This window comes from Lissotriton vulgaris, unplaced genomic scaffold (genome assembly GCF_964263255.1).
Source record: "Lissotriton vulgaris unplaced genomic scaffold, aLisVul1.2 SCAFFOLD_1428, whole genome shotgun sequence".
Lineage (NCBI taxonomy): Eukaryota > Metazoa > Chordata > Amphibia > Caudata > Salamandridae > Lissotriton > Lissotriton vulgaris.
This window is the reverse complement of record NW_028244621.1, coordinates 430,303-457,718: the sequence shown is the minus strand read 5'-3', so window position 1 is coordinate 457,718 and position 27,416 is coordinate 430,303. Positions and strand designations below refer to the sequence as shown.

The 27,416-nt window shown below is 44.8% G+C and overlaps 1 protein-coding gene across 1 annotated transcript in view; it reads right to left on the bottom strand.

The window, feature by feature from the left end:
* The window catches only part of LOC147667184 (retinoid-inducible serine carboxypeptidase-like), a 236,926-nt gene that overhangs the window by 161,435 nt on the left and 48,075 nt on the right, over positions 1-27,416 (bottom strand). Inside the window, exons 5-7 of the mRNA XM_086948868.1 lie at positions 14,690-14,764; positions 14,490-14,562; positions 1,701-1,738 (exon numbers count right to left, since the gene is read on the bottom strand). Of these exons, the coding sequence (XP_086804994.1) occupies positions 1,701-1,738; positions 14,490-14,562; positions 14,690-14,764 (186 nt within the window). The remainder of the gene's footprint in view (positions 1-1,700; positions 1,739-14,489; positions 14,563-14,689; positions 14,765-27,416) is intronic.

The following is a 27,416-nucleotide window of genomic DNA, read 5'->3' as shown; positions in this document are numbered from 1 at the left end:
AACGAACAGTGGCGAAATCTCCCTCCCCATTTGGTACAAGTCTGTAATTCGGCGCAGCCATCAGGGACCTCGGGAGGGCGAAACCATCATCTTAAATACAAACATGTATTTCCATCATCATTTTCTTACATAGAGGTGGGAGCAGTTATAGCTCTAATCTACCTGCAACACCAGCTGCATTGTACTCCTCGTTGCAATAGCTATTGACATGCTAGTCACCTTTGCCATCCCAGGGATAGCGGACTCCCATCAAAGTTCAAAAGGGGGTGGTGATGGACGGAGCATCTGAATCAATCAAACACTCACACCCAGTCAAAAGATCTGGGTTTAATCCTTCACCGTTCTTTAGCCCACTCTGCCACCCCAGTTCAGACATGGCTATATGTAAATCAGTCTGACCCTGTGCCTCATGGGAACAGTCAAAGTTCAAGCACAATTCTGCACAACTGATTAAAGTGAATGGGTACAGGGGAACACAATGACCTTTTCTGTGAGTCCTGCACAGTCTCCAATCTCAGGACTACCCAGCAGGAGAAGGTAGCTCACATCCGCTGACAATCTGGTGCACAACTGCATAAGTTTCCTGCAATCCTCCTCCAAGGGGTCTCAGCTTGCAGCCTTCTCTCACCACTCAGTAACGCAGTCCATGGTATCCCCTCTGTTCGTATGCCATACCACCAGCAACTCCCCTCCCCTCCCCTCCCCTCGCAACTCCTAAAAACTGGCCAAAACAGTCACTCCACATGGGCCTACTGCCAGCAGGGGGAATGAATCACATCAAGCGATGGGACGATAACTAAGGGGGGTCTAACTTTCAGCAGGATAGGTTTATTAAGGTGATCTGTCGGGAGCTCACAAATGCGTCTCACACTGTGTCCATCTTCCCCATGTCTACTTAAAACATCAACCCCATAAGAAAAAAAAACCGGTCTGAGCACTATTGACTTGAAGAGGCTTCTCATAATCGGCCATATTTTGGCCAACTTTTGGATTCATTTTTACCAGACCATGGTGGCACAGAGGATCTCTATACCCAGGGAAGGAAAGAAAGAAGAACCAATAGTAATCTGTGGAAGACGCTAGTGATGGTGAACTAGTGTTAAAGTTCAATAACCTGTACTTCGCAAGTATTGAACCATCATTAGATTCAAGACGATTTTTCTTTACAACTGTTGCGGAGGAAGGGTAAAAAAAATATCTTTTCAGTTGAATGGAAATATAAAATATTAATAACTCTGCACCCATCCTCACCACCTCACAGACAGACCCCAGAACAGCTAGCTAAAAGTAGATAGCATAACACACAGACGCCAAAAAACTGATTCTCATTCTGGCATGGTTTCCATTTTAGAACACAGCGGCCCTTCAACTGTTGAATGGGTGAATTTAACAAACCTTGATTTGGCTGAGTGTGTGTGGAAGGTAGTTAAGGACGAAAGAGGGAACAGAGATATGCCTGCATGTTGTTAGAAAAGAGAAAGGCAGCCATTGAATTACACTTCTTAAAAATGAACTTGCAGTCACATAGTTTTTCTAGGCATTATGTGGGGGAAGGGTTCTCTCCAGCCATTGTGGGTCCGGGATGGGGAAGAAGATCTATCTTACTTGTATATTCATTCAGAATGCATAGAAGAGCTTTAGTCATTCACTGAAGCTTTGAGTTAGACCAACAAAATAAATATTATCAAGCCATAACTTACTGTGCTATAAAGATATGGGCCCCATGAAAGGACAGAATCTGAAAAACAAAACATTTTGGGTTTTGATCCATTGGTCGTTACAATTGTAGAAATAAAAGTTTTCGCATAGCAGCGCATCGTCACAATCATTACACAGACTAGGTTGCATAGTTGGCAATTCACTCAATTTGAAGCCTCCACCATCCCCATCATCTATACAGCTAAACTGGTATGCGATTCGACTCTAAACTTCATTCACCAAAGTTAAAATGCTCCATCTTATTATAGTTTTATGAACGATGCATTGGAAATACTTTAATAGGGCACAATACAGTAATTAGGGCTAAAGGAATTGATCTGACAAAGGCACCCTTATTAGACTAAGGCCTGTCTGATGCTTCTTATTCTAGCCAAGAGCCATATTGTTTCCAAAGCAGCAACGTTCAAGATGGTCAAAACAATAACCATGCTCCTTCTCCATACAAGTCATCATTTGGGGTGCTAAGGCATTTTATAGGTTTCAATAATTACTTCAGGGGTAATTGATTGTACAGAGAATAATATTAAGATCCTATTTTTAGTATTTTTCATTCGCGTAGGATATCATTCGGCATTTTTTTTAGTACTATTGCATTTTTTTTTTTAACTTAAAACCATACTCCTAAAGCCCAGAACAGTTTTTCAAATATTTGTGTTTTGGGCATTTATCTCGCTGTGACAAACCATGGTAAATATTAAATAGTACCTGCCTATTTCAAGGCCTTAACTGCCAGACATCTGCCACTTTTTTGAGGACTTTTTTCACATATCTGCTATTTCTATTTACAATGGGAATTCAACCCCAGTGCCAAGACTGCCAACTATGCCCTTACAAACTACCATTCTTCATGTGTGTATGGGCAAAGCAAAGGCCTGACTAAGCATGCACAGATTAGCCTCCCCCACATTTATAGGTGCTCTATAGCTGTTCCTGCATATAAAAAAACGAAAAAGACAGTCCACTTGTTGTGCTACGCATTCTTGCATTGAGCGCATGTGTAAACTGGCATGTGGGACTAGGGCAATGCAAGAGGTCATCATGCCCAGGAGGCGCATGACTGTCCAGACTGATCTGTTGATCTGGCTGATAAAGAGCGGGCATTGCTTGGAAGGACTGCAGCCTTGCAGGATTGGGAGAAGGCTGCCCACCACTGAGTTGAGAACTCCCCATCCCCCAATATCCCCTAGATAGGCTTTAATTAGAAGGGGTTGGCGGTGGTACATTATTGCGTCGATGGTAAACTCCAGATTGTGTAGAAGGTTTATAGTGGACAGAGTGTGTGCAAGATACTTTTGCTGAGTTGCACTCTTGATCAGCCAGTCGGCCAGGTAAGGAACGTGTAGATGTCCTGGCGCCACAGGTGCGCAGCTACCACTACTATATTAAACACTATGTAAACACTCTAGGAAGGGTTGTGACACTGAACAGCAGCACCTTGAACTGTTAATGTTTGTCACTTATCACAAGACGGAGGTAGAGACACTGCGCCAGATGAATTGGGATGTGGAAGTAGACCTCTTTGAGATAGAGGACAGTCATGAAGTCACATTGCAGCAGTAGAGGAATGATATCCTGAAGACAGACCATGTGGAAATGTATTGCCTGGATGCATTTGTTGAGGTGCTGGAGGTCTAGGATAGGACTGAGGTAGCAGTCCTTCTTGGGAAAGAGAAAATAGAGGGAATACACCACTGTGCCCTGCAGGTGTGAAGGCGCCCTAGATGAGGAGAGAGTCTACTTCTGCCTGAAGCAGGCATTGGTGATGAGTCTGTGGGGTGGGATGTAGGGAGAAGTGGAAAGGAGCTCCAAATAGTAACGTGAACAAGCATTTGCAATGCAATAGGTGTCGCAATTGACAGAGTTAGAGCTATTTGTGTAGATTAACAATGCCTTTTACCCATGTGTTTTGCTTTGGAGTGGACGTATAAACAAGCATTTGCCATGCACTCAGTTTTGCCTTTATAAAAGTTACTGTTGGTGTTGAAAGTGACAATGTTTGTTACTTTTTTTATGCAGCTGAGTGACGAAATTTGCATAGCGCTATTGCCATTCGGAGAATTTGCTAGTGGCCATTTTTAAAATCACTTAAGCCATCCTGGATGTACCGCCGAAAAACTCTGCTAAATCAAGGGGGCAATGAGTTACCAATCAAACAATTCCAAGCCAAAGACAGTCAATAACAAATGCTAATAACTGGCTCCAATCTTCAACAGTTGGTTTACATTAGTCTGTAACAGAACATACCTTCAGTACTTCTGTAACCCAAGCCAACAATGAGTTTCACATATTAATATAGGGAACATTTGAGACTTAAACTTTAAGAAAGCAAGTAAATCATTCTCTTTCACCAACCCGGGGGAACAACAACCCCTCTTTCCAGATGAACATAACTTTAGATCTGTGAGCAGGACGCATGAAACATCTGCCAGAGGTGTAATACTGGATACCGGGGTCATGTCTGCCTCAAAAATGAACATTTTAAAGCCCGTTTATTTTACTAGTACCGGTTCATGATTTGTGACAGATTCATGTTCCTGTGTTTTTCCACATGCCCACTGAGGGTGCCCTGTGTTTGTAAGAATGCCTTCTTCCAGTTTCAATGACAAGGCACCAGATCAGACTGTAAACAGACAGGCCACTTCATGTTGGCAAAATGACAAAGGGCCACTCGCATTGGCATTCCGGGCAGTCCAAAGTAAGGTATGTATAAAACCTTCAGAGAAGGCCCCTTCAACCCCATGCCATACTGAAGACATTACAGTGCCAAGCTGCTTTGTTGAGTGTTTGGCTCAAACAGATATAGCACGTTTGTAGTTCCCTGCCACACAATGTATATACGAGTTCCATCTAGAGGTTCTGCCTTTTAAGTGCTTGTATAATACAAAACATTCCTTAAATTATTAAATTGGGGCTCGAACTCCAGCAAAAGCAAAGCGTCTGCTGTACAAAATTTCACCAACCCAGTGGTCTTATGGTCTGGCAGAGTGAGCTGAAAGTATGATAAACAAGAGCATGGCTGTATATTATAGACATCATACTGAACATACATGTACACACTCTTAAATACCCCCAAAGTGATCAAAATGACTTCACATGACACAGATCACACAATACCTTGGTGTGGTAAGTGATTACTTAGGAGTATTGATATTACACAACTTGGAACTGGCCCTAGTGCGATAATACGGGACAGACCCTACCATCTGTGTGCAGAATAAAGAGGGGCCTAGACAGTCGGCTGGTGACATTTGAAAGTGGTGGGGCGAAAAATAATTTGCCTACTGCACTGTTGCGAGCGAGCAAGCCTGAACAACATAAGAGGAAAAATGGTGCATTTTCATGCAAATTTGAGAACGCAGGAAGGTTAATAAAGCAATTGTGAAAGTGCAGTTAGGCTCAGCGTGAAGGGAAAGGATGAGAGCGGTGTGTTGCCAGTGAAATTTCAGGATGAGCTCAGCAGTGGGATGGGCGTGAAAGGAAAGGGAACCAGATGAGAGGGATTGGCACAGTCAGGGTAGTAAAATTATAATAAAAGTGAGATAATAATGAAGGTCAGGGCATGGCTGAGAAGGCAGAGGAAGACGGTCGTGCAAGGAAGCAAGAAGCATGGCAGGGAGGTGGACTGAAGGCCAGTTAGTGATGGGCAGAGCAAGATAGAGACGGTGGGCAGTGAAGGCCACTGAAGAGCTGTGCAGACAGAACAGTGAAAGGCAGGATAGTTTAGTACAGTGAAGGGTAGGGCATTAAGGGACTGTCACAGGGTAGTGTGCTGTTGAGAGTTGTAGGCATCAGAATTGAGGGTCTGTGCTTTAGTTTATACGAGTAGGACAGGGCAACAAACCGGAAAGCCTTAAATGAAGACAAGAGAAATGAGTCAAACTGCTGGGGACAGGTGCAGGAGGTGTACTAACAGTACTGTTATTGGGCAGAGACATCTGTTCTCAATATCTATAGGGGCAAATGATAAATGAACAGGCCCTGTCCGTTTAAACAAAGCTACAGTTTCTGTTAACACAAGAGAAAGCGTTTGCACTTCCTTGCTGCAAAAATGGATTTGCTCAAAGCAATAATTCCGGTTAGAAAGGAGATTCTACTACTCCCTTCTACCTGGAGTTTTCACCAGGACAATCAAGGAGTGTCATAAAAGACTACTGCCCCTCAACCTCCGAGACTAGCAATCAACTCTGTAAGCAAGGGCACCTATAGGGCCCCGTTGCATGTAATTGCCCCTCAAAGCCTACACAGAACACAACAGTTTCAATCTGAAGGCACTTACGTACACATTCCATGCCTGAAATGCACCATCAAATTCAAAGTAAGTCACCCCAGAGTTATTTGATATACTGGTCTTAGATAAGTAGCCAAACTCATCGAAATTAAATAACTAAAAAATCTCCCAAACATGACGTGGCACTTCGACAAATATGGCATCTCAGATACTGCAAATCCCAAAAACTTTTCATCATGAATTATACATCAGCGACTCTTGCTCCTCAACAATTGTAGCACGAAGAATAAATAGTGCAATCAGAGAAGACAAAATACGCTGTCACATACAACCTGCTTTAAAAACAAGGAGCATAGTCAGATAATGAGTGCAGAACTTATGTACCTATATTTTTACAGCACAGCGTGCCTCTATGGGTTTCAGTTTATGTTAATCGATTTTACATAGCGCGTGTTTGTGTTCACCAGTGGTTTCTTGGCGCTCTGGCGACGATCAGACAAGAAGAAGAAGACAGAGTCAATAATAGTTTTTTTTTTTAAGTGAACACATCCCGGTATTATTCACATTTTTTAAATCCATGTAGATTACTCTGCATGATTCCTAATATAATTAAGATTTCTGAATTGCTAGACTAGAACATATATTAAAGATGTGACCGTGTGATTAGGACTCAAAGCCACACAGTTGTTTTATTTGAAATGGCATGCATGCCTTACTCACCTAAATGAAGAGCTATAGTGTCCAAGGCTACACTGCTTTGTGCGGTAATGTCACATTAAGTTTAATTGAAAGGCATAGTGGGGTGTGTCCCTGCTCTGCACCTGAAGGGACTTACAATACGCATCAGAGTCTGATCAGCGCTTGAGATTGGACCCCCGTGGTACCTGGGCCGGGCCCTCGGGGTTACTTATGATAATATCAAACAAGTCCCATTATTCCAATTTACACACGCTGCTATCGGCGCCTCTGCCCCAGGTGCATCACAAAGAGAAACGCATGCACGTGTGATCCTCTGCACCCGAACCTGTGGCTCCGCGGCATGTCTTCCAGGAATCCTGGCTCCTGCTTTATTCAGTCGCAATACGCGCAGGGGGTTGCGCAAGGTTGGGGGCCAAGAGGGTAGGGGGTTAAAAATAAAAGTAAAAAAATTAACTGACCGCAGTGACCGGGTCTGCGCCGCCTCTGCTGTCTTCAATGGCGCCTTCGTCTTCTGTTCTGCTAGTGGCTGGTGATTGGCCATACAATGCGGCCCAACAGCAGAGCAGCCAACACCCACGCGCCGCACCATCCTGCTGCTGCAGCCAATCCTGGCGCAGCGTTCACAGCGCCACTGCGCCAGGATTGCCTACGAGCAGGTACTATTCTGCCCATAATGAGGCCGAGGCCCCGGGTCCCTGCCACAGTCTCTGAGTGCTATTTGGAGGGGGAAGGGGGGGGGGCACGGGGGGAGGTTTACCAGTCTACGCATGCGCGGCCAGTCGAAAGATTTAGTACTCCTGGATTTCACATGCGCAGGCCGCTCGCTGCTTCTACACTATTCTTCTTTGGTTGCATGTCACTCTTTGCTGCAGCCCCGCACCCAACAGCCCAGTTCCTTGTCCGATGCCCGATTCTGTCGGGCTTGTCCCGGGGCGGTAGCACGCAGTGCGGGAGCCCGAGTCACTGCGCGCCGCTCAGATTTAATTATTTCAAATCCCTTTTCATACTTGGCAGTGCGGTCGTCCAGCTAGTGGGGCAACGCCCCAACGCCCCCAATGGACGCTTACATCCATCAAAAAGGTGAAGAGAAGAATGGCTCCATATGTAGGCAGATCAGACAGATGATTAACGATGTGTGCGGTGATGAAAGGGGCCTATTTTAGTAAAACACAGGAAGGATCCGAGGCTTTTAGGGTTACTGGATGAATCTGCGCTACTGGGGCATTGCTTTTCGAGTCTTGCACCTTCCCTGTGCAAATCATTGCGTTCGCTGTATTAATCAACCGTTTAATTGGGTGGAAACAAAACAACAGCTCCCATAATGCACCGATCTGCTAAATTGGTGGCCCGAAGAGGAAACAAGGTGTCCCAGTGACATGGAATTGTCCAATAACACCAGTGATACACATTAGGCGCACCATCCATTTCCCTTCACCGGTAGGGCATTGAGCAGCGTCACCCCTCCCCACTCCCCCAATTGCCCCCTTCCCTCCTGCGCACAGAAACTCAACAGCTTGTTGGGGCTGCTGGTTAAAACGTTGTACAAATGCATGGAATATTATCTTTGTGCAAGGAAAAAATATATAGACTGTATTCACCTCCTACATCCGGAGGCAGCCTAAAACCCCTTGGCAAGATGTCTTCTTTGACTGCCCACTTAGGGGGGGCCTAGGGGGGGGGGGGGGGGGGGAGAGAAAAGTTTGCTTTTCAGAGCTGTGCTCCTCCCACCGGTTGTACTTTCAACTAATGGGACACAGAAGGCTTCACGGAGGGCAGGACCCTTCCTCACGCTTTGATTTGTGAGCTGTGTACACACGCACACGAGGCAGGCCAGCAAGGGCCAGTGACCAGTGGAGGTGGGCTAAAACACAGAACACCATTATTAAACATGTGATGCGGTGCCTGGCCCAATTATCGCATTCGCCATCACCTATCTGAGGCGTTAACTAAAAGGAATTAAGCCACCCATTCATAACCCAATTAAAGAAAAATGTAACATGCGTCAACATTTGTCTTTTCTATATAGCGCGGATATTACCCAAAGTTGTTCGCGAGCTCTAAAATAAATTTATTGAATTTGGTGATAGTAACACTGGATATTTACTGCACTTAAAAATAAGTCAGACAGTGACTTCACCAGGGAATCACACTTCAATCTGTCACATCACTTCAGACACTAGATACCAGACTGTGACTCATTCCCTAAACCACAAATCGAGCTGTATCATTGCTCCAGGAGCCTGGTTTTATCTGGCTCAGGGAATCGAGCTGTTTGAATAAGCATTTGGAGACAATAAAACTGTGTAATATTAAAAACAAAACTTCACAGAAACAAAGACAAACAAGTAAAACCAGACACACTCCGCCATGCAAATGGGACACCGAACTTGACGGCGCGGGGGCTGCCAGGGCAGGTCCGCGCAGCCCGACACTCACCTCAATCCATTTCTGCGCCTTGCTGAAGGCTGCCTCGGGAGCCGGCTCCTGTGGGTTGCTTCATAGTGAAATGCCTCCAAAGAAAAACAGAAGCTCGCGAGTGGTACGCGTGCGCGCCACAGCGAGCCATGTGGTTTCACTTATCGCGCCCGTGTCTGGGCACGATAATTGAAACCACATGGCCTATTGGTGTCTATTACGCACACCAATTGGCCCTGGGCAGAGCAATGCGCCCGCCTTTGGCCCATTGCGTGCAGTCTTTTATAAAAAGATGCACGCAAAGGCCAATAGCAGCCCACAAAAGGAAAAGCACATGCACAAGCGTATGAGATTCCTAGGGCAGCTTCCAAACCCCAGTGCAACGCTAGGTGTGAGACCTAAAAAGGATGTCTAATACCCATTGTTCCATGGTGACATGTTGCCAAGTGGTGAAGAACACTTGCAGTCAAGCCAGACAGGGGCTCTGTGATTGGGGAGGTGGGGAATGAGGGCCAAGTTACTGCCTGGGAGGGGCAGTTCACTTGGGGGGAACCCCCTTTTCCTCTACCTTTGGAGCTGTTGCCCTAGTAGATGCCTCGGAAATAACCCGTTTGGAAGGGATGCAGAGACTGCAGGTGCTGGAAGCCTCTGGGGATGTGGCCTTGGAACAATCCTGGTAGGCAGACCACCGAAAGGACCAGCGAGGAGAAGGTGGTTCGAGGGTAACCATGGCCTTGGCGGTCTGTCTCCTCCTTGATATTCTCCAGCATCTCATCAGCCCGTGACCTGAAGAGATATATTCCATCAAAGGGCAGATTGAGGAGATGTTGTTGAACATCCCGCTTGAAGTCATAGACACAGAGTCAGGTGTGTCTGCGGAGGAGCATGTTTGAATTGCTGCCGCGAGCAGCAGCGCCAGCAGCATAAAGGGCATATCTTATGGTGGAGCTGGAGGTGAGTTTGCCTTCTGAGACTAACTCCTGGCTGCTTTTGGGGTACTCTTCTGAGTGATGTTGGTGGATGTGAGGAAGGACCTTCCCGGCATGATACCAGGGGCATATTCCCCACCATACAGACATGGGTTCCATGACAACCCGAACCGACCGGCTTCACTTGAGAGGAGAAATCCAGTCCGCGGTTTTGTGTATTCACAGCGAGGAGCCCACAGTAACCTGGAAGTAAAAGAACACGACCCCGGAAGTACTGCCAATCAGCCAATGAAAAGAGACGAACTTGAGGAGGAGGCGGGTCATTCGAGGAGCGCAAAGGAACCAGGAAAGACGCCAGAAAGGACGACGGAAGAAAACGAGCCGTACCCGCTGAACCCCGAAGAGCCCAGAAGTGAAGACACCGAGGAGGACGTGGACCAGGAGTCTGGAGAGCAGTGGTGCGAAGACTGATGGAGTTCGCCGAAGGATGCCGGAGAGCGGCCGCAACTCAGGAGAGTTCCGGCGGAGCGGGTGAGTGGCAGCGTCTTCGGGGAACAAGAGGGTGGCGGGAGGAACGAGGGTGGAGAACTACAGGGAGTAGAGGGTATTGTTTCCAAGGATGATGCATGTGTCTCATACCCTACAAATTAAGGATTGATATACCAAGTTTTTGCCTTCACAATGTTTTATGTTCTGATAAAAGTATAGTGGCAGACATTTTCTTCACCCAGACTTCCTCACTGCTTAGACGCCCGACTTTATAAGAAAGAAACCTTAGAATCCCTCATTTAATACAACGTCGGGCCCCTAAGTGACCCTTACATAATTCTATTGCGTTTACGTAACTTTTTGTTCTTTCTTAAAAACAAAAACCTACCACAACGTTTCTTCTGGTGCACTTTGCGGTGTGGTGAAGGGTTCTTTACACACAGAAGTAATAGGAAACATCTTGCTGACAGCTCCTTTCTTTTCCCTCTCTATGAGCCTCCGGGGTGAAGATTTTGTCCAACAAGAAGAGGAGTTGAAACAGTTGCCCTCTAAGGACCCTTCCAGCTTGGCCAGCCTTACATCAGAGGAAGAAGATGGAGACTCTCTTGTTGTGTCACCCACTTGTGTTACTTCTGATAATAAACAGATACCTTTTTGCAAATACATACAGCCTCCTCGCCTGTATATCGCCTGTATATCAAACCTGCCCTCCCACAGAGGACCTCCTCCATTTCATCCCTGTGAGCCCTGTCATTTCAGGAAAGGCAAACTTATGAAATTAGCAATGCCCATTGTTTGGCAGATAGCATTGCAGGTGCCTTGCACATTACCCTTTTGCGGGCAGTGTGAGCCACCATTGAATCTGAGGGGTAGGGAGGATTTGACCCTTGATGTAGACTGGGTCAGAGGAGGGAGGCCTTACATTTTTTGTCCATCTTAGGGTTGCCTATCCGGGCTTTAACTGGCTCTTTGAAAATATCTCAAGAAGTTTTAGGCATCTCCAGTGCTGGGAGGGAGAAATGGTTTCCATCACAAAATACGTTGTTTTAAGAGCCCACCCTACAGAGGGCCTGATGGTAGGAGGTAATGTTATCTGGCGGGGAATGACGGGCAGGATACAGGATAAGGTGGAGTCCCATGGAGAACCCACGTCATTAAGATCCCAGGAATGCTCCTGTGGATGCAGGTCATGAGGGTCACCCAAACCAAGAGTTTGGGGAGCACTGAGGAGTGAAGGAAAGGGGGTCAGCAGGCGGGATGATACAGTGGTAGGATGAAGAGGTGGTGGGAGAAAAGGTGGGAGGAGTCAAGGGGGGTAGATGGACGAGACAATGGTGGAGGTCTACTGGCTTGGTCATGCCTCTCCTCTCTCTATGGTAGTGGGAGAAGATAGAGTGCTTCTTCAAAGCTAAACTTCCACATGGATCCATCTGTGGTGAATGCCGATGGCTGGGTGAGAAAGCATACAGTGTAGGGATGAATGAGGATGTGACTGTTGAGTGTCAAGTTAGTCCCGTAAATCCTGGAGAACACGTTTGTGAAAGCTGGTAAAAGTAGTCTGTCTCAAAGCCAAGGATTTTGGCACTGGTGCGGAGGATCACAGGGGCCAAGGGAGACTTCTATGTCGAAGGTTTCGACTCTGAAGGATGCTTCGGTGCAGTGGTCGGTCCCAAAGTGGTGAGGGTCAGCGTTGAGTGTGTCAACTTTAAGATCATCTTCTGTTGTACAAGCATGTGTTTGGTGCAAACCATGGCAGGGTGGTAGTGGCAGACAGGAAACCTGTAGGTGGGCTTTGAGGCTCGATGAGTGTACCCTGGGTGGAGGGCTGCCCGGAGTGCAAGCGAAGTTGAGGAGTCTGGGTTGGAGGGTTTCATACTCACAGCCTACCTGCATAACGGATGGCAAGACATCAATCACCAATTCGGAACCAAAGCTGGCTTCAGGCGATAAGGACGCCTCCTCAGTGGTCTAGGGTTCCAGCAAAGGTTCGCCCTCGATGTTCTGGGTGTCGAACAGGTCCGGGGTATCCTCACCATTTTGAAATGTCGAGCCCAACGAAATCCAAGCGTTTTCTTCCAAAGAAAGGAGTGGTAGGCGTTGCAGGAGGCCTTGCCGTGCTTGGAAGAGAGACAAAGGTTACAGACCTGGTGGAGATCGGCCCTGGGGTATCTGGCACAACACCGAAGACAGTAGTGGAAAGGAATCCTTTACAAGTTAAGCGAAACACGCTTGCCGTGGAAAAAGCAAACAGGGGACAACCTAAAGGTAGGGCCCCTATGGGGGTATTGAAGTTGTTCCAATCCCTGAACTGGATGAAGCAGTGCGCATCAAATAGATGTAGGAACGGATACAGCAATAGAAAACAATACAGACAGAAGAGAGAAGAACCGAGAAAGCAGAGATCACTGCAACAGTGTCAATCTGGATCTCTGAAACACACATCCAAACTACCGGGGGAAAGAAAACAATCCGACAATGGAGCTGAAGCCCAGGCACATTATCAGCAATAGGTGGAGCCATCATACCTCGTGATTCGAGAACACTTCTTAAAAGAACACTAGATGGCAGGAGTATGCACATAATGCGTGAATCTACAGACACACATGCCTCGCACTTTCCTGATCAGTTTCTCAACATGCTAAAAAAAACTGGACAACCTCTGCAGAGGCGCAGCATTAAAAACTAGGTGATCAAAGAGGTAGGGCCAGCAGCTCTGACTTGTAATGATAGTATTAGCAATTTCAAGCTAAATAGAAGAACAATCAGAGATATCAAGCAACGCTGCTGAAATCAAAGCTAGGTAGAACCCTGGAAGAGAGAGATGAAAACCCTGAATCAAAGAGACTTACAGAAAATTAAAAACAAAAAGACAAGCAGATAATCCAGGCCATGCATAGCAGTATGAAACTTTGTGGTTGGTGTAAGAAGAGCTAACATGGTAATTAAATCAGAGAGTAGTAGAAAAAGAAGATGATAGTACAAGAACAATCGTCAAAGAATTTTGAGAGGTACAACCGGTATTTGACGACCGAAAAGAAAAGTCCTACAATGGGGAAAATATATCATTATGGCATTCTCATGAGTTTGTTCCTTCAAAAAAAAAAAAAAAAAAACTAACGTCAAGGAAACATCTTAAGTCCAACTGCACTCAAGGTAGTATGATAATTCCAATGTCATTATATTATTAAAGCCACAAGAGGATGGCATAAGCCTCAGAATCAATCACAGATAAGGTCAATGTTAGAACAATCCACTGTAGCTGGAGAAACATTTAGATTGGTCATTCAGTCAAGAAAAAAAAAATCTAGTCTATAGTGGAAAAGCAACACAATTCTGCTGCTCCAGGACCCTTATCCTGTGCTACGCTTTTGATATGCTGTTACTCTCCAGAGCTTTGTGTAGGTGTTAGAAATTATGCAATTAAAATCGTATAACAGTGTTACCAAACATTCAAGATGGAGACAGACAAGGTTTTATATTCTGTTAAAAAAAACACAACACATACAATTTGTTTACTCATATTTTTGACTCCACCAGAGTCTTTGAACTTGAATTTGTCCCATTTAACTAAAGATCTTTAACATCAAAATATTGAAATTATGTTGTTCGGACAATGAAACACTACTTAATGTTCATGGGACTCCTCTTTTGGCCCTTTATGAGTGGGTAGTACATCCTCTACCATGAAATAAGTCAAATCAATGCAGAAATTCAAGGTACCTAAATGTCGTGCAGTCACTCAGCATTTCTACACATTAGTAAATGGTCTGGGTGTGAGACATAGACATAGTGCAATACTGTTCATAAAGGCACTAGTAGCGATTATATGTTTCATTCACTCAAATGTGTACCAATGTGCATTCATCTTTAACTGCATAAAGAGGTTTACTTCCAAATACAAGCCTGGACCCAATTACCAGGGCTGGATCATCCATATTAAAGAACAGATAATCAAAGGAACAAAAATGATAAAGCCATGCAGTCTGTATGTGTAATTAAATTCAAGATACCTAGAGGAGAAATCCAAGAGTCACCCAAAGCAGCACCTGAAAAATTGCACTTGATACTCCCAGCCTGAATAGCCTGAAATAAGAGAAAAGTGTCACTTAGTAGCTCAAAATGCAATTTATCGCAGGTACAAAACCAAACTCCTTTTCATACAACCACAATAGCACTTGGAAACCGACTTTTGTTTCTGCTTTGTTGTTACCTTATGAAGTTCTAACGATACAGCAGCGGCCATTTTGCCTCCATACGATTCAGAAAAAATATAGAAAGGAATGCTCTGGAAATAAACAAAAAAAATTACTCGTATGTCCAGTGCGATACCATCTCACTCTACCCCATTTCCCAAATTCCATTAAAACAGATTTCATCACTGATCTTTATAAAAACAAATGTTATGTAGATTTTAACTTCTCAAACGACTGAAAGATCCTTTGAAACAAATGCACAGCAAATTGTAGCTAAATGACAGTACTGACAACCTTTTAGCTACAAGCAATGACTTACTGAGTCAGCTTTTGAACAATCACGGTGGAAGGAGAAGTGTGTTAAATAGTATTAAAAGAGGCATTTTCCCTCACTTGAGTCATCATCTCGGGTATCAGGAAGGTGTTTAAACCAGCTTTTCCACATTTTTTCATAATTTCAGGGAGGGAAATAATACTTACCTAAACAGTAATTAATTACACCGTCAAAACAAAATCGGATTTCCCCCTCTACACCAAACCTAAATAAAAATAACAATTCTGGCTATGATCGGTTCTGTACCGTGGGAAAGATAATATTCAATGTAACAGAGAAGGGTCATCTTGTTGATTTGCTGCAGTCATACCTCGGGGATGGATACATGACGCAAAATCAAACTAAAATATCTAATTTTGTCCATGAATCACCTAAAGGTACGCAAGTGTTATAGAACATAGGATGCTCGTTCATTAAGGTTTAATTTCTATGGTTCCGAACAGAAAGCTTTCAACACTATTTCAAACTATGTGTAAAAATGTATAGAAGTGCAAGTGACTGAAATGTGGGGCTGACGGGCAAGTGAATGCTTTAAACCATGATCCGCTGATTGATGTGTGAATGGAAAATATTTGAGAACGACTGTTACCGTGTATTACTTTACACAGAAAAGCAGAAAGTTTTGTTTTAGTGTCAAATACAATTAATAAAAAGTGCGTTTTTGAGATTAGATTGTGGAACATTAGAGTTAACATGGAGGACCCGATTTATCTTGCGACAGGTAGTTCATTAGTACAGGAGACTGCCTCCATCAAAGTGTAATACAAATCCAACATAATTTCAAAATGTTTGTCACAGCTGCCCAGGGGCAGAGGGTTCTCATCACTTCTAGATGAAGTTGTGAAATGATTTAAATGGTCATTGGATTTTTTTAGGTCAATGGCACAGAGCCATTCAAAGCATCACTGAACACATGGCAGAACCAGACCACAAGAGTGTAAAAGGATAGGAAGGAAAACATGCTCATGCTCCATTAGATGTAACACCCTATTGAAGCAGACACTGCTCTCTCTTCTCACTAGCCCAAACTAGAAGGAATGTGGTTTCTAACAAGGGGGTGCAATAAGACTTTAGGCTTATTTACGATTGGGGTACTGGAAAGCTTTCATAAGAGACTTTTTATTTATTTAATAGATATCCTCAATAACTGTTGACATCGTCTTGGCAATCTTCATTCCTTTGTAGACCAGAGAGAGGGAGGGGGGGGTCCCCTCTTCAGGCTAATTAGGAAAGGAATATTTCACTTCCTTTTCAATAAAATGGGTGCTTTCAGTAATTGTCTGGTTATAAATTCATTTGAATGTACTCAGTGATTTTTGTTTGACTAATTTTCATTCATGCCTTCATGTACTTTTTTTTTTCCCTGGGTCAATTGAATAAAGCGATTTTTTGCGGCAACTGAATAAATCTCATAAATACAGATTTGCTGCATTTGTCAAATAATCTATGGCATAATCTGCAGATTTTAACAAAACATAATTTGTTCCTGGATCAAACATTACCAAAAACGTGTGATACGAGTTGTCACGCAGTAGGGGCCCTTTGCAAAGGTTGAGCTGGGTCACCTTTTTGTTGCTTATTGTCACATTTGGGCGTGAAACTGGTATTAATGAGGTGAAATATTTGCCCAAACAGTGTTAGCATATGTAAAAGTGACAAAATAATCAACTATCACAAAATGTGCCACATTACACAGAGTAATTTAGTCAATCCTTGCGAATTATTAGGTCCTTCTCTGATGCATTACTCAAGCAGCCCTGATTTTTACACATCATGTAAACCTTCTGGTTTTCCCTCTTCAAATCGTAGATATGCATTTCACTGCATGACAGAACCCAGATGAAGAAACTAAACTGCCTGTCCCAAAATGTATTGAGGCCAGCATTCAAACATTTATAAATGGCCCCTATGGTCAGGGCAACTGGAGTTATGCGCATCTGTGCCTGCAACAGATACGCCACAAAATCCATCATTTTCTGAATAGTTTCCAGTTTTTTTGTTAAGTGCTTCTAGCTCAAATGAATCACAATTTATTAAAAACACTAACACGTTGCTGCGCAGAGGTAGGGCATCTTTCAGTTGCTGTATTTATGCGCTAAATTGATTTAATGAGGTCTAACTTATTTTATTATTTGAAAAGTTTTATAAAGCGCGAACATGACCCGACAGGGTATCAGAGTGCTGTACCTCGTCGCCTGCTTGTTAGGCTAGAGCAGGAAGATATAGTCAAAAATCAATGTAACAACAGTAAAAGCAGATTACAGACAAAGGTAGATCGGCATCATTGTGATGGCCACAAGGTAGCTTGCAACCAAGGACAGGTAGCACATAAGTTGCGACAGCATTTCAAATTGAAAGTGATGTTACAAGCTATTGACACACAATTCTATTCACGATCGAGACTAAAGTTACTGACCCGGTCGATAGCAAGGCAATGTACAAAGATGTCTGCTGGTTGAACTTCAACAGGTAGAAAATCCCTAGAGAACTGTACAAAAACAATACAAGCATAAAAGGAAAATGGATAGGAACATCTGCATAATGAGCAGTAAGCGGATAGCAACGCGGTAGGGGAAGACATTGAAAGGTCATTTCAAAGGTTTAAGAAGTTACAGAACTATTGTCACAGGTGGCTGTTCATGAGCAGGCATTTGACCTCTTTTTTGAAGGAAGAGGACGAAGAGACTTATGATTTCTGGCGGGAGAGCATTCCATATTCTCGGTGCAACACCGGAGAAAGCGCGGTTGTAAGTTCTTTTCTTTTTGAACTGGAGGTTTCAGCAGTAGAGTGTTTGTACTTATTAAAACCTGATTCCCACCCAATAGTTCTAGTTTATCTGCTAGGTAAGAGGGCGTGTTATGGTGCAGAGCGTTGTGAGTTAAGAAAGCTATCTTATATTTGATTCTTGCATTAATGGACAGCCAATTCAGTTGCCATAGATCAGGTGTGATGGTCATTCTTTCTTGAGCCGGTAATGAGTCTGGCAGCAGAGTTCAGAGTGGCTCTTACAGCTGTCAGGTTGGATTTGGCGAGACCAGCCAAGGGCACGATTCCGTATTCTAAGCGAGAGAGCGCCAGTGACTGGATAGCTTGTTGCAGGTCAGAGGGTGGCAGGAACTTTTTGATTTTCTTTAATGTGTAGAGTTGGCAAGTGGCTCCTCTTTTTGTAGCACTGATGTGTTTGCCCATGAAATGTAAATGTGTAAAATGACAAAATAGTGTCAGGATACTGCTTTAATATGTACCAAATTACACCACATACTTAGTCTTTTTGGGCCAAACAATAATATATATATATATATATATATATATATATATATATATATATATATATATATATATATATATATATATATATATATATATGTTTTTTTGTAGACTAGATATATATATATAGATATATATATATATATATATATATATATATATATATTCACTGAAAAGACCATATATAGTTAGGAATTAGCATTTACAAAACCTTGAAAATTCACTGAAAAAACCATAGGTTATAGACCATATATAGTTAGGGATTAGCATTTACAAAACCTTATTTTACTCGCATAAAACCATTGAAATTCGCATATATAGTTAGTTGCGCTAACTATATATCGCGCACCCGCAATCCACTGCTGATGATGTCACATATTACATCATTCATGACATGGTCAGTGACATCACTGATGACATCACTGATGACATCTCAAATGATATCACTGATAACATCACCGATGACATCTCATTTGACATTACTGATCACATCAATGATGACATCATTCATGTGTAAATGCTAATCCCTAACTATATATGGTCTATAACCTATGGTTTTTTCAGTGAATTTCAATGGTTTTTTAATAGCAAATATCAAATGCTGTCAAATGTCAAGTACATGATAAGTAAAAACATTTTCGTGTTTATGCACGCTGATGTGCTTTGAACGCCGCCCCCCCCCCCCTCTTTTCTCTTAGCAGTACTCTCTCTTTGCAGATAGTGAAGGGTAGTTAACGCAGGCCTTTGCCCCCGTTGTAATCCGTCGTGCCTGCTTCTCTCCCTATTTGATTGATTGCTATCCAAGCATTTACTGTTTTAGAATTTGTTCTCTTTGGTTCATTCTGTATTTACAAACAAGCACAGAGTCGCAATACTCTGTTTAGTCTTTGCAGATAGTGAAAAATAGTTTAAAAAAACAAAAGGAATCAAGCAAAATCAGTAGGCCACTAATGGGATCTGTTTTTGACCTCGCTAAAATAGAAACATTAAGAACAACCCCTCATGAGAAATACGAAACTAGTAAGATGAACTTAGCTCCACACCATGATGGCTGCAAGACAGCTCGACTCTGCCGCCCACCCCACCCCACCCAAAATAACGACAAACCCTATGCAAATATTATAAATATATACAACACACCAGCAAACTAACAGGGTAAAACATTTTATTAAATAACTATTTACATAACTATTTTATACTTTTTGTTGCCCGATCCGGCTAGCTCAATCGATCGAGCATGAAACTCATGCACTCTGATAGCAAGCGTTGCTGCTGATGCTATGCAGACCAAAACTGGTTTTCAGTTTGTACATTCTTCTAGATTTTTCCATCCAAGGCTGGTTGAGTTTGTAGAACGATGGCTTCAGATTTTCAACATACGGTGTGGTGGCGCGGACTGGGAGGGGGCGCTTGGCTCCTGCCCCCTCCCCAAGTAAGATTTTCATACGTGAGTGTACGTTCATGGTTTTGGTCCCTGAGTTGCTTCGATGTCACTGCCATGCTCAAATGGCATAAGTCCTGGATGTTGGGTGCCATAGTTCAGAGTTCTGAGCAGCGCTTGTAACACTGTCTGAAGCTTATTTGCACCTACTGCAGCTTCACTATTCTCAAAGTAAGTGAGGGCCGTTTGTGGACCTGACTGCATTGTTAAACAATGTGATGCGGTGCCTCCCTGAACCGCTTGACGGAGGCCCCCGAGGGGCGGTGAGATGGCACTTAGCTCCTGCCATCTCCCCAAGTCGTGTTGCCCTGGTGTGGCCCGAGATCGCCCCCGACATAGGCGGCCGATCCCGGGGTCCGGCGGAACTTTTTGCCTTTTGATGACTCTTCCATTCTGGACCTTGTCCCTCAATCCGTTTGACCTGAAGACACGCTGTAGTGGGGCTCCCCTTTACCGTTTCAGTTGCCATTCCGCCCGCTTTTGCTACACTGTGCCTCTTCCGCCATTCAGCTGTTTACCGCCCGCTCTTGCGACTACAGCGTCTCGCTCACCATGTAGTTGAGTTGCTCCCGCTCTTGCGATGCAACAATAGGCGGCTGCCACAGGACTCTCAAAATGGCGGCCGGCTCTTCAGATTTGGGCGTGGTCCACTAAAATGGCCCTGGGACACCTTGGAACTCGGACGCTTGCCTGATAGGGCTTGGGTCCCATTCTCGAAAGCGTCCCCTCAGCCTTGAAGATTCTACAAAAGTCTTGGGGGCCCCCGACTCCCGCAGGCTTCTGGTGGGGAGCGGCTGCCATGATTGCTCGTGGAATGGCCACGACTGAGCTACGAGATGGTGGTGCTCTCATGCTGACGCCAGCTTCAGTCTGAAACATCCAGAAACACTGTAGACTACCAATTCGATCAGTTCCGGTAGCGCCCCAACATGACCTGGTAGAGAAGAACTTGCCCTCCCCTCTTTGACTGATGATTCTTGTTGCCTGTCCCTTCTGTTGTCATTTAACAGAACTTTTTAGACTGCTGAAAGGGGTTGTGTTCCGAACGCTGGTTGGTGGAGACATTTTGACTATATTCTGGACCTACGTTGTCGCGTAATGCGTTATATGACACGCCGCATTAGCGCACCCGGAAGTGCTCCGGTGCGCGAAGCGCAGCTTCCCGGAAGCGATCCGGGGCACGGCACGCAGCGCGTAACGTAAGCATAACAGGTCATGTGACTTGTTAATAAAACTTTTCATTGGTTCATTTTACTTTTGTTATTTTAATGATGAAAGGCTTGGTCATATGAGCTAAAAATTACGCTTTTTATTGGTTTCGAACATTATTTTTTCTTAAACATATATGTTATAATGTTCCAGGCTAATGTACTTTCCCGGAAAATTTACAACTGTCCTGCAAGTAAAATATATTCCTTTTTCGAGAAAAAGGGCGTTTCTTCGTCCCATGACGGAGCCGTTGAGTAAAAGAGGCTCGGCCTGCTGTCTTAGTCGCCGATACGCCTGATTATCAGATTCTTATCGATCACTTTATGTTGCAGGAGTGGAAAACACAACTGCCCTTGACCATTTATCTTTACTGCGTTCCTGCGTATTATACCTTTTATCCGTCATGTAATTGGACTGCTTTATTTCACTTGCCTTTTACCGATTCGAAAACAGTGACTAAAATTAAAAACTTTACCAATGTAAATACTACTACCATGTTTTGTTTTAAAAACCTTTATTGTGAAAATGTCAGTATACAAATACGGGCCTATAACCACGTGGGCCGGCCACGGAGCAAACTGAAATCGTATATGATGAGGAGACATTTACATTGTAGAGGAACGTAACGAGCAGGCCATTAGGTTGCAAGAACTAAGGTGTCTAACAGTTGCGGAATCGGTGGACGTACATTTTGTAATTAAAATACGACAGGGCCACTTTCAATAAAATTATCTTGATATACATTTGCGGGCAAGTACCATGGGTGACGTTAATTTGAACTTTCAATAGTACAGTAATCAATAACACATCAGAACTTAATATCAATAGGGATGTCGAAATATTCAATCAATTCTCGTCCCCGCCCGCCATGTGCATCAAAACTGCATTCATATCTCGTGATATCAAGGTTGTTCAACCAGTACACAACAAGGAGTTACGAGTCCCATTTATACCGGCGCCATTTTGGGCGAGGCCGGGCAGGTCCAGGATATAGTCAAAATGTCTCCACCAACCATCGGCCAGACCAGAACCCCTTTCGGCCCTTTATGCTACAAGATGGTGTCTTCCATTCAGAAAATATTGTTGGCAGCATTTTGAAAAGAAAGATAAACAGCCGTTCTCCTAGTGAGTCTCACATTGTTACATTTAGGAAGAATGTTGAAGAGTAGTATGTTGAAAATCTGAAGCCATTGTTCTACAAACTCTCAACCAGCCTTGGATGGAAAAAAAAATCCTGAAGAATGTACAAACTGAAAACCAATTTTTATCTGTATAGCATCAACAGCAACGCTTGACTCAGCTTTGTGTGAAGCCGCCATTTTGATTCAATCAATAACGTCCCCCTGCACACATTCAGCGACCTGGTCGTGTCTTCAGGTCAAACAGATTGTGGGACAAGATACAGAAAGGAAAAGGAAAAAAGTTCCGCCAGACCCCGGGAGCCGGCCGCCTATGTCATGGGCGATCTTTGGCCACACCAGGGCGATAGTGAAGCTGCAGCAGGTGCAAATAAGCTTCAGACAGTGTTACAAGCACTGCTCAGAACTCTCAACTATGACACCACCTCAGTGCCATCCAGATCTTGGCGCCTTGTGCTGGTTCCGGCCTATTCACACATCGGTCCGCTACTGACACCACCTCACAGGCCAACGGGGCACCCCACGCCGACTTTCGGCGCAGCATTGTAGGATGGTCACACCAGAGCAGCAACTTGCTAAACACCACCTCGGTGCCATCCAGATCTCGGCGCGTTGTGCTGCCTTCGGCCTACTGTAGCCGCAAGCGCGGACGCAACTCAACTGGATAGCGAGTGAAACACCAAGGGGCGCCCCACTGCAGCCGAGGAGCCTCCATCTTGGAGGCGACGCACAGCATCACCAATGCAGTCAGATCCTCAAACAGCCCCCACTGACTGACGCGACCTCACAGGCCAACGGGGCGCCCCACGCCGACTTCCGGCGCAGCATTGTAGGATGGCCACACCAGTGCGGCAACTTGCTGGACACCACCTCGGTGCCATCCAGATCTCGGCGCGCTGTGCTGCCTTCGGCCTACTGTAGCCGCAAGTGCGGACGCAACTCAGTTGGACGGCGAGTGAAATGCTAAGGGGCGCCCCACTGCAACCGAGGAGCCTCCATCTTGGGGGAGACGCACAGCCCCCACTGACTGACGCGACCTCACAGGCCAACCGGGCGCCCCACGCCGACTTTCGGCGCAGCATTGTAGGATAGCCATACCAGTGCAGCAACTTGCTGGACACCACCTCGGTGCCATCCGGATCTCGGCGCGTTGTACTGCCTTCGGCCTATTCGCACATCGGTCCGCTACTGACGCCGCCTCACGTGCCAACGGATTTTCTACGCTTTTTAAAGCCCTATGCCGCATAACAGGTCATGTGACTTGTTTATAAAACTTTTCATTGGTTCATTTTACTTTTGGTTTCCTAATGATGGAAGGCTTGGTCATATGACCTAAAAATAACACTTTTCATTGGTTTAGAACTTTTTTTTTCCCAAACGATGAAAGCCCCACCTTGTTTCTCGATGTTTCAGACTGAAGCTGGCGTCAGCATGAAAGCACCACCATCTCGTGGCTCCGTCGTGGTCATTCCGCGAGCAATCATGGCAGCCGCTCCCCACCGGAAGCCTGCAGGAGTCGAGGGCCCCCAAGACTTTTGTAGAATCTTCACGGCTGAGGGGACGCTTTCGAGAATGGGGTCCAAGACCTAGCAGACAAGCGTCCGAGTTCCAAGGTGTCCCAGGGCCATTTTAGTGGACCAGGCCCAAAAAGGAAAGAGCCTGCCGCCATTTTGAGAGTCCTGTGGCAGCCGCCTATCACTGAACAGCAAGAGTAGGCACAACTCAGCTGAATGGCGGATTTTGGCACAGTGTACCAAAAGCGGGCGGAATGGCAACTGAAACGGTAAAGGGGCGCCCCACTACAGCACACGAGCCGCCACCTGGGGAGGCCCGTTCACGCCGCCCCCCTCCCCCCCCCCCCCCCCCACACCGGGGCACCCCACGCAGTTTTTCGGAGCAGCAATGTAGGATGCCAAAACCAGTGCGACAACTTACTGGACATCACCTGGGTGCCATCCACATCTCAGCGCGTTCTGCTGCCTTGGGACTATTCGCACAACAGACCGCTACTGACGAGGCCTCCCCGCGCACCCCCCGGGACGCCCCACGCCGTTTTTCGGAGCTGCATAGTAGGATACCAAAAACCAGTGCGGCACCCAGGTAACATCACCTGGGTGCCGTCCAGAACTCAGCACGTTGTGCTGCCTTGGGACTATTCGCACAAAACACAGCTACTGACCATTGTTGCTTCTTTTTTCAAAAAAATGTTTAAATGTATTTACTGTTTTTGTTGCGTTCTATATATTTATAAGTTATTAAAGTGTTATAATCCTACTACTTTGTTGGAGTATATTTTTAATGTGACACATAATTGTAAAAACTTTGATGTACAAAGAGGCATCCCTGGAATCTTCCGCTTCAGGCTCGGTCCCACACACCCTCACAGTGAGAATCCCCTCCCCAAGCACAATACAGGATGGTTATCAGATAGTAGGAACCCGTATGGTCTGACGGATCTCATGGGGTGGGGGCCTTCATCTACTGTAACTCCTTTGAAGAGGGATGATTCTCATACATGCCAACATTTCAGAAGAGCAAAGTGGGAGATTTTTTTTTAAAAAAAAAAAATCGGGAGAATGGGGCCTTGAATCGGGTTATTGTTATGTGTGGGCTTTGGAAGTGTGCTGCTGCAGGATCGGACATTTCAAACTCAAATGCACGTTCTTTTTCTTACCTTTCCGAAGCATGGAGCGCAATAGCAGGCAGAAAAAGGGTGATGCAAGTGTTGAACACTGCCTGGCTTGGCAAGTTGCTGGAAGTGCCCCCCCCCCGCTCCTGAAACAGGGCACACACACCGCCGCCCCGAGTACTTCACAGATCTTTAAAAGACCATGCGCTTGTTAATGAGGCTTAAATGGTTTATCACCCCTTCTAGAGCCCCTGCATCGGCCCTCTGACGTTTCCTGGAAGAATTAGCACGTAACAAAATACCAAGCCCTGTCAGCTGAAACCCCGAGGAATCGGGTTTTTGCTTGCAGGAATCGGGAGGCGGGAGACTAGCACTGAAATCGGTAGTCTCACGCCTGAATCGGGAGGGTTGGCATGTCTGGATTCTCTACAGCTGGGGCCATAAACTACATCCGCAGGGCTAGGTGATAGCCTGGGACCGGCCTGGACAATTGGACACAGAGGAATAGGAGTGTCAGAGGGTGCGGTAGTGAATAGGGTGAAAGGGAGGTGTCGGGCGGGCACGGGGTGTGATTCTCAGGGAAGAGCAGCGCAGATGGGGGGAGGTTTATGGCCCATGCATGAGAGAGAGAGCGGGGGTGACCAGTGCGTGGGGGAGATGCTTGCGAGGGTGGGGAGCCGTGCTGAGAATCGACGGCATGCAGAGAGTGGGTCTGGTCAAGGCATCTAAAATGGCTGCCGTGCACGGCAAAATTGTGGCATTGGAAGAAAGGCAAGATGGCGCAGACAATGTTTATCAATAAGGATTAATTTATAACAAAATATTTTATCGCAGTGACAAAATGGCGGTCAACACTTCCTGATTTCCATTGAATCGAACGTTAACAGACGTCACGCAGCAAAAAAAATAAAACGCTCACGCACAGCCGCTGGAAGACATGTATCAACATATATGAGCCTCCTCAGCCACCCTCAGAAAACATAAGGGATCAGGATACGTCTCCCGTACCCCCTTATACCTAGTAATTTAATTAAATCGAAACACAAAATGGTGAATTCCCGTTTCGCTACCAGTTTGCGGCCCGGTTCGCGATCCGGGAAGCGCTTCTACCGTGAAAAATCTATTTTTTTTTATTTTCCCCACAGGACCCTTTAATAACCCCAACATCATTCCTAGGGGGTCAAGAGGGGTCTACCTTGCCCCCTTTCATTAAATTCCCCCTTCGTTTTTCACCTCTTCTTGTCTCTCGATCCTACCGAGAGACAAGATGGCGGCTGCACCGGACTGTTTAGAATGTTGACAGACACCGGAGAGCCAATCAGCTTCGCTTCAAAAAGCTCCGTGACGCGAAAAGTACGCGATCTGGAGCGCTATCTGGGACGCTGTCACAGATATATACATTTTTTAAAACGTTAATTTCTCAAAATCCACTGGAGCACATATATTGAGACCCAGCAAAGGCACATCGGGCTAACAGTCCCTACAATTTTGCCAAGTTTCGTGCAAATCCATTCAGCCGTTCGAGCTAAAAGTGAGGCCAAACGCCCTATGGAAATTAACATGGGAAAAACGCGTTTTGGGACCCCCCTTTTTTCTCGGCCCCCCCTTAACGAAACCCTCCCAAATTTTCAGGGGCTGCTCAGAAACGAAATGTGCCATTTTCCTGAAAATTTCAGCCGATTCCGTCCACAAACGCCAAAGTTATTAGACATAGAATTTTCAAAAGTCCCATAGAGAAAAAATCCTAACTATATATACCTACTGGCGACCGCCAGTAGGTAATATATATATATATATATATATATATATATATATATATATATATATATATATATATATATATATATATATATATATATTCATTCATATACCAAATATACTCATTACCAAATTCCTGGAAGCATCTCATCTAGAAAGATCAATAAATACATGACATGTACTACCCCTTATTGTGTTTACTGCTTGGAATGTTTTTGCAAACTGCGTTACATTGGCAGCACAAAACACCCTGTCAAGAGAAGAATCTTAGAACACGCAAGAGCTATTGAACATAATGATGTGAACTATCCTGTAGCACGACACTTTGCCTTAAAACATCAAAGTGATCGTAACCTCCTTCACTACTTTTGTCTAGACCACATTCCTAGTAAAGATCGAGGGGGAGATAGGGACTTACAGTTACGGAGGCTAGAATCTCGGTTCATAATTGACTTACAAACCAAGATACCTACAGGCCTCAATATCGAGGAGGAGTGATCAATTCACCTAGGAAAGTGACTCCCCCCCAATCATCTCTCCCTCAGTTTGTAACCCACCAGTGGATGAAATGAACTATTTTTGCACAACATAGAATAATGTAGCTTATCTAAGACATAATAGCGTACTGTTGATACAACAATTAATTTCTTATGATGAATGATTTAATTTATAATGGAAAATGAGGAGAATGAGAATGAAATACTCAGAAATCAAATTTTGGTTCATCAGACTTTATTTATGTAATACTTTTTATCATAATGCAAATGATTTGTGCAATTTGTTAGCCGATACACGGCTTGATTGAATCTGTTGTTTCCTATATTTACAATAATGTTGAAACACACTCTAAGATGTCTGCCACAGTGACTCATATATACCAGTCCATCACTGATGTTGACTTGTGTCAATCATTTTGTTTGTTGTTGAAACTTTATTTAAACATTGTGGCGAGTTACTGTGCTTAGC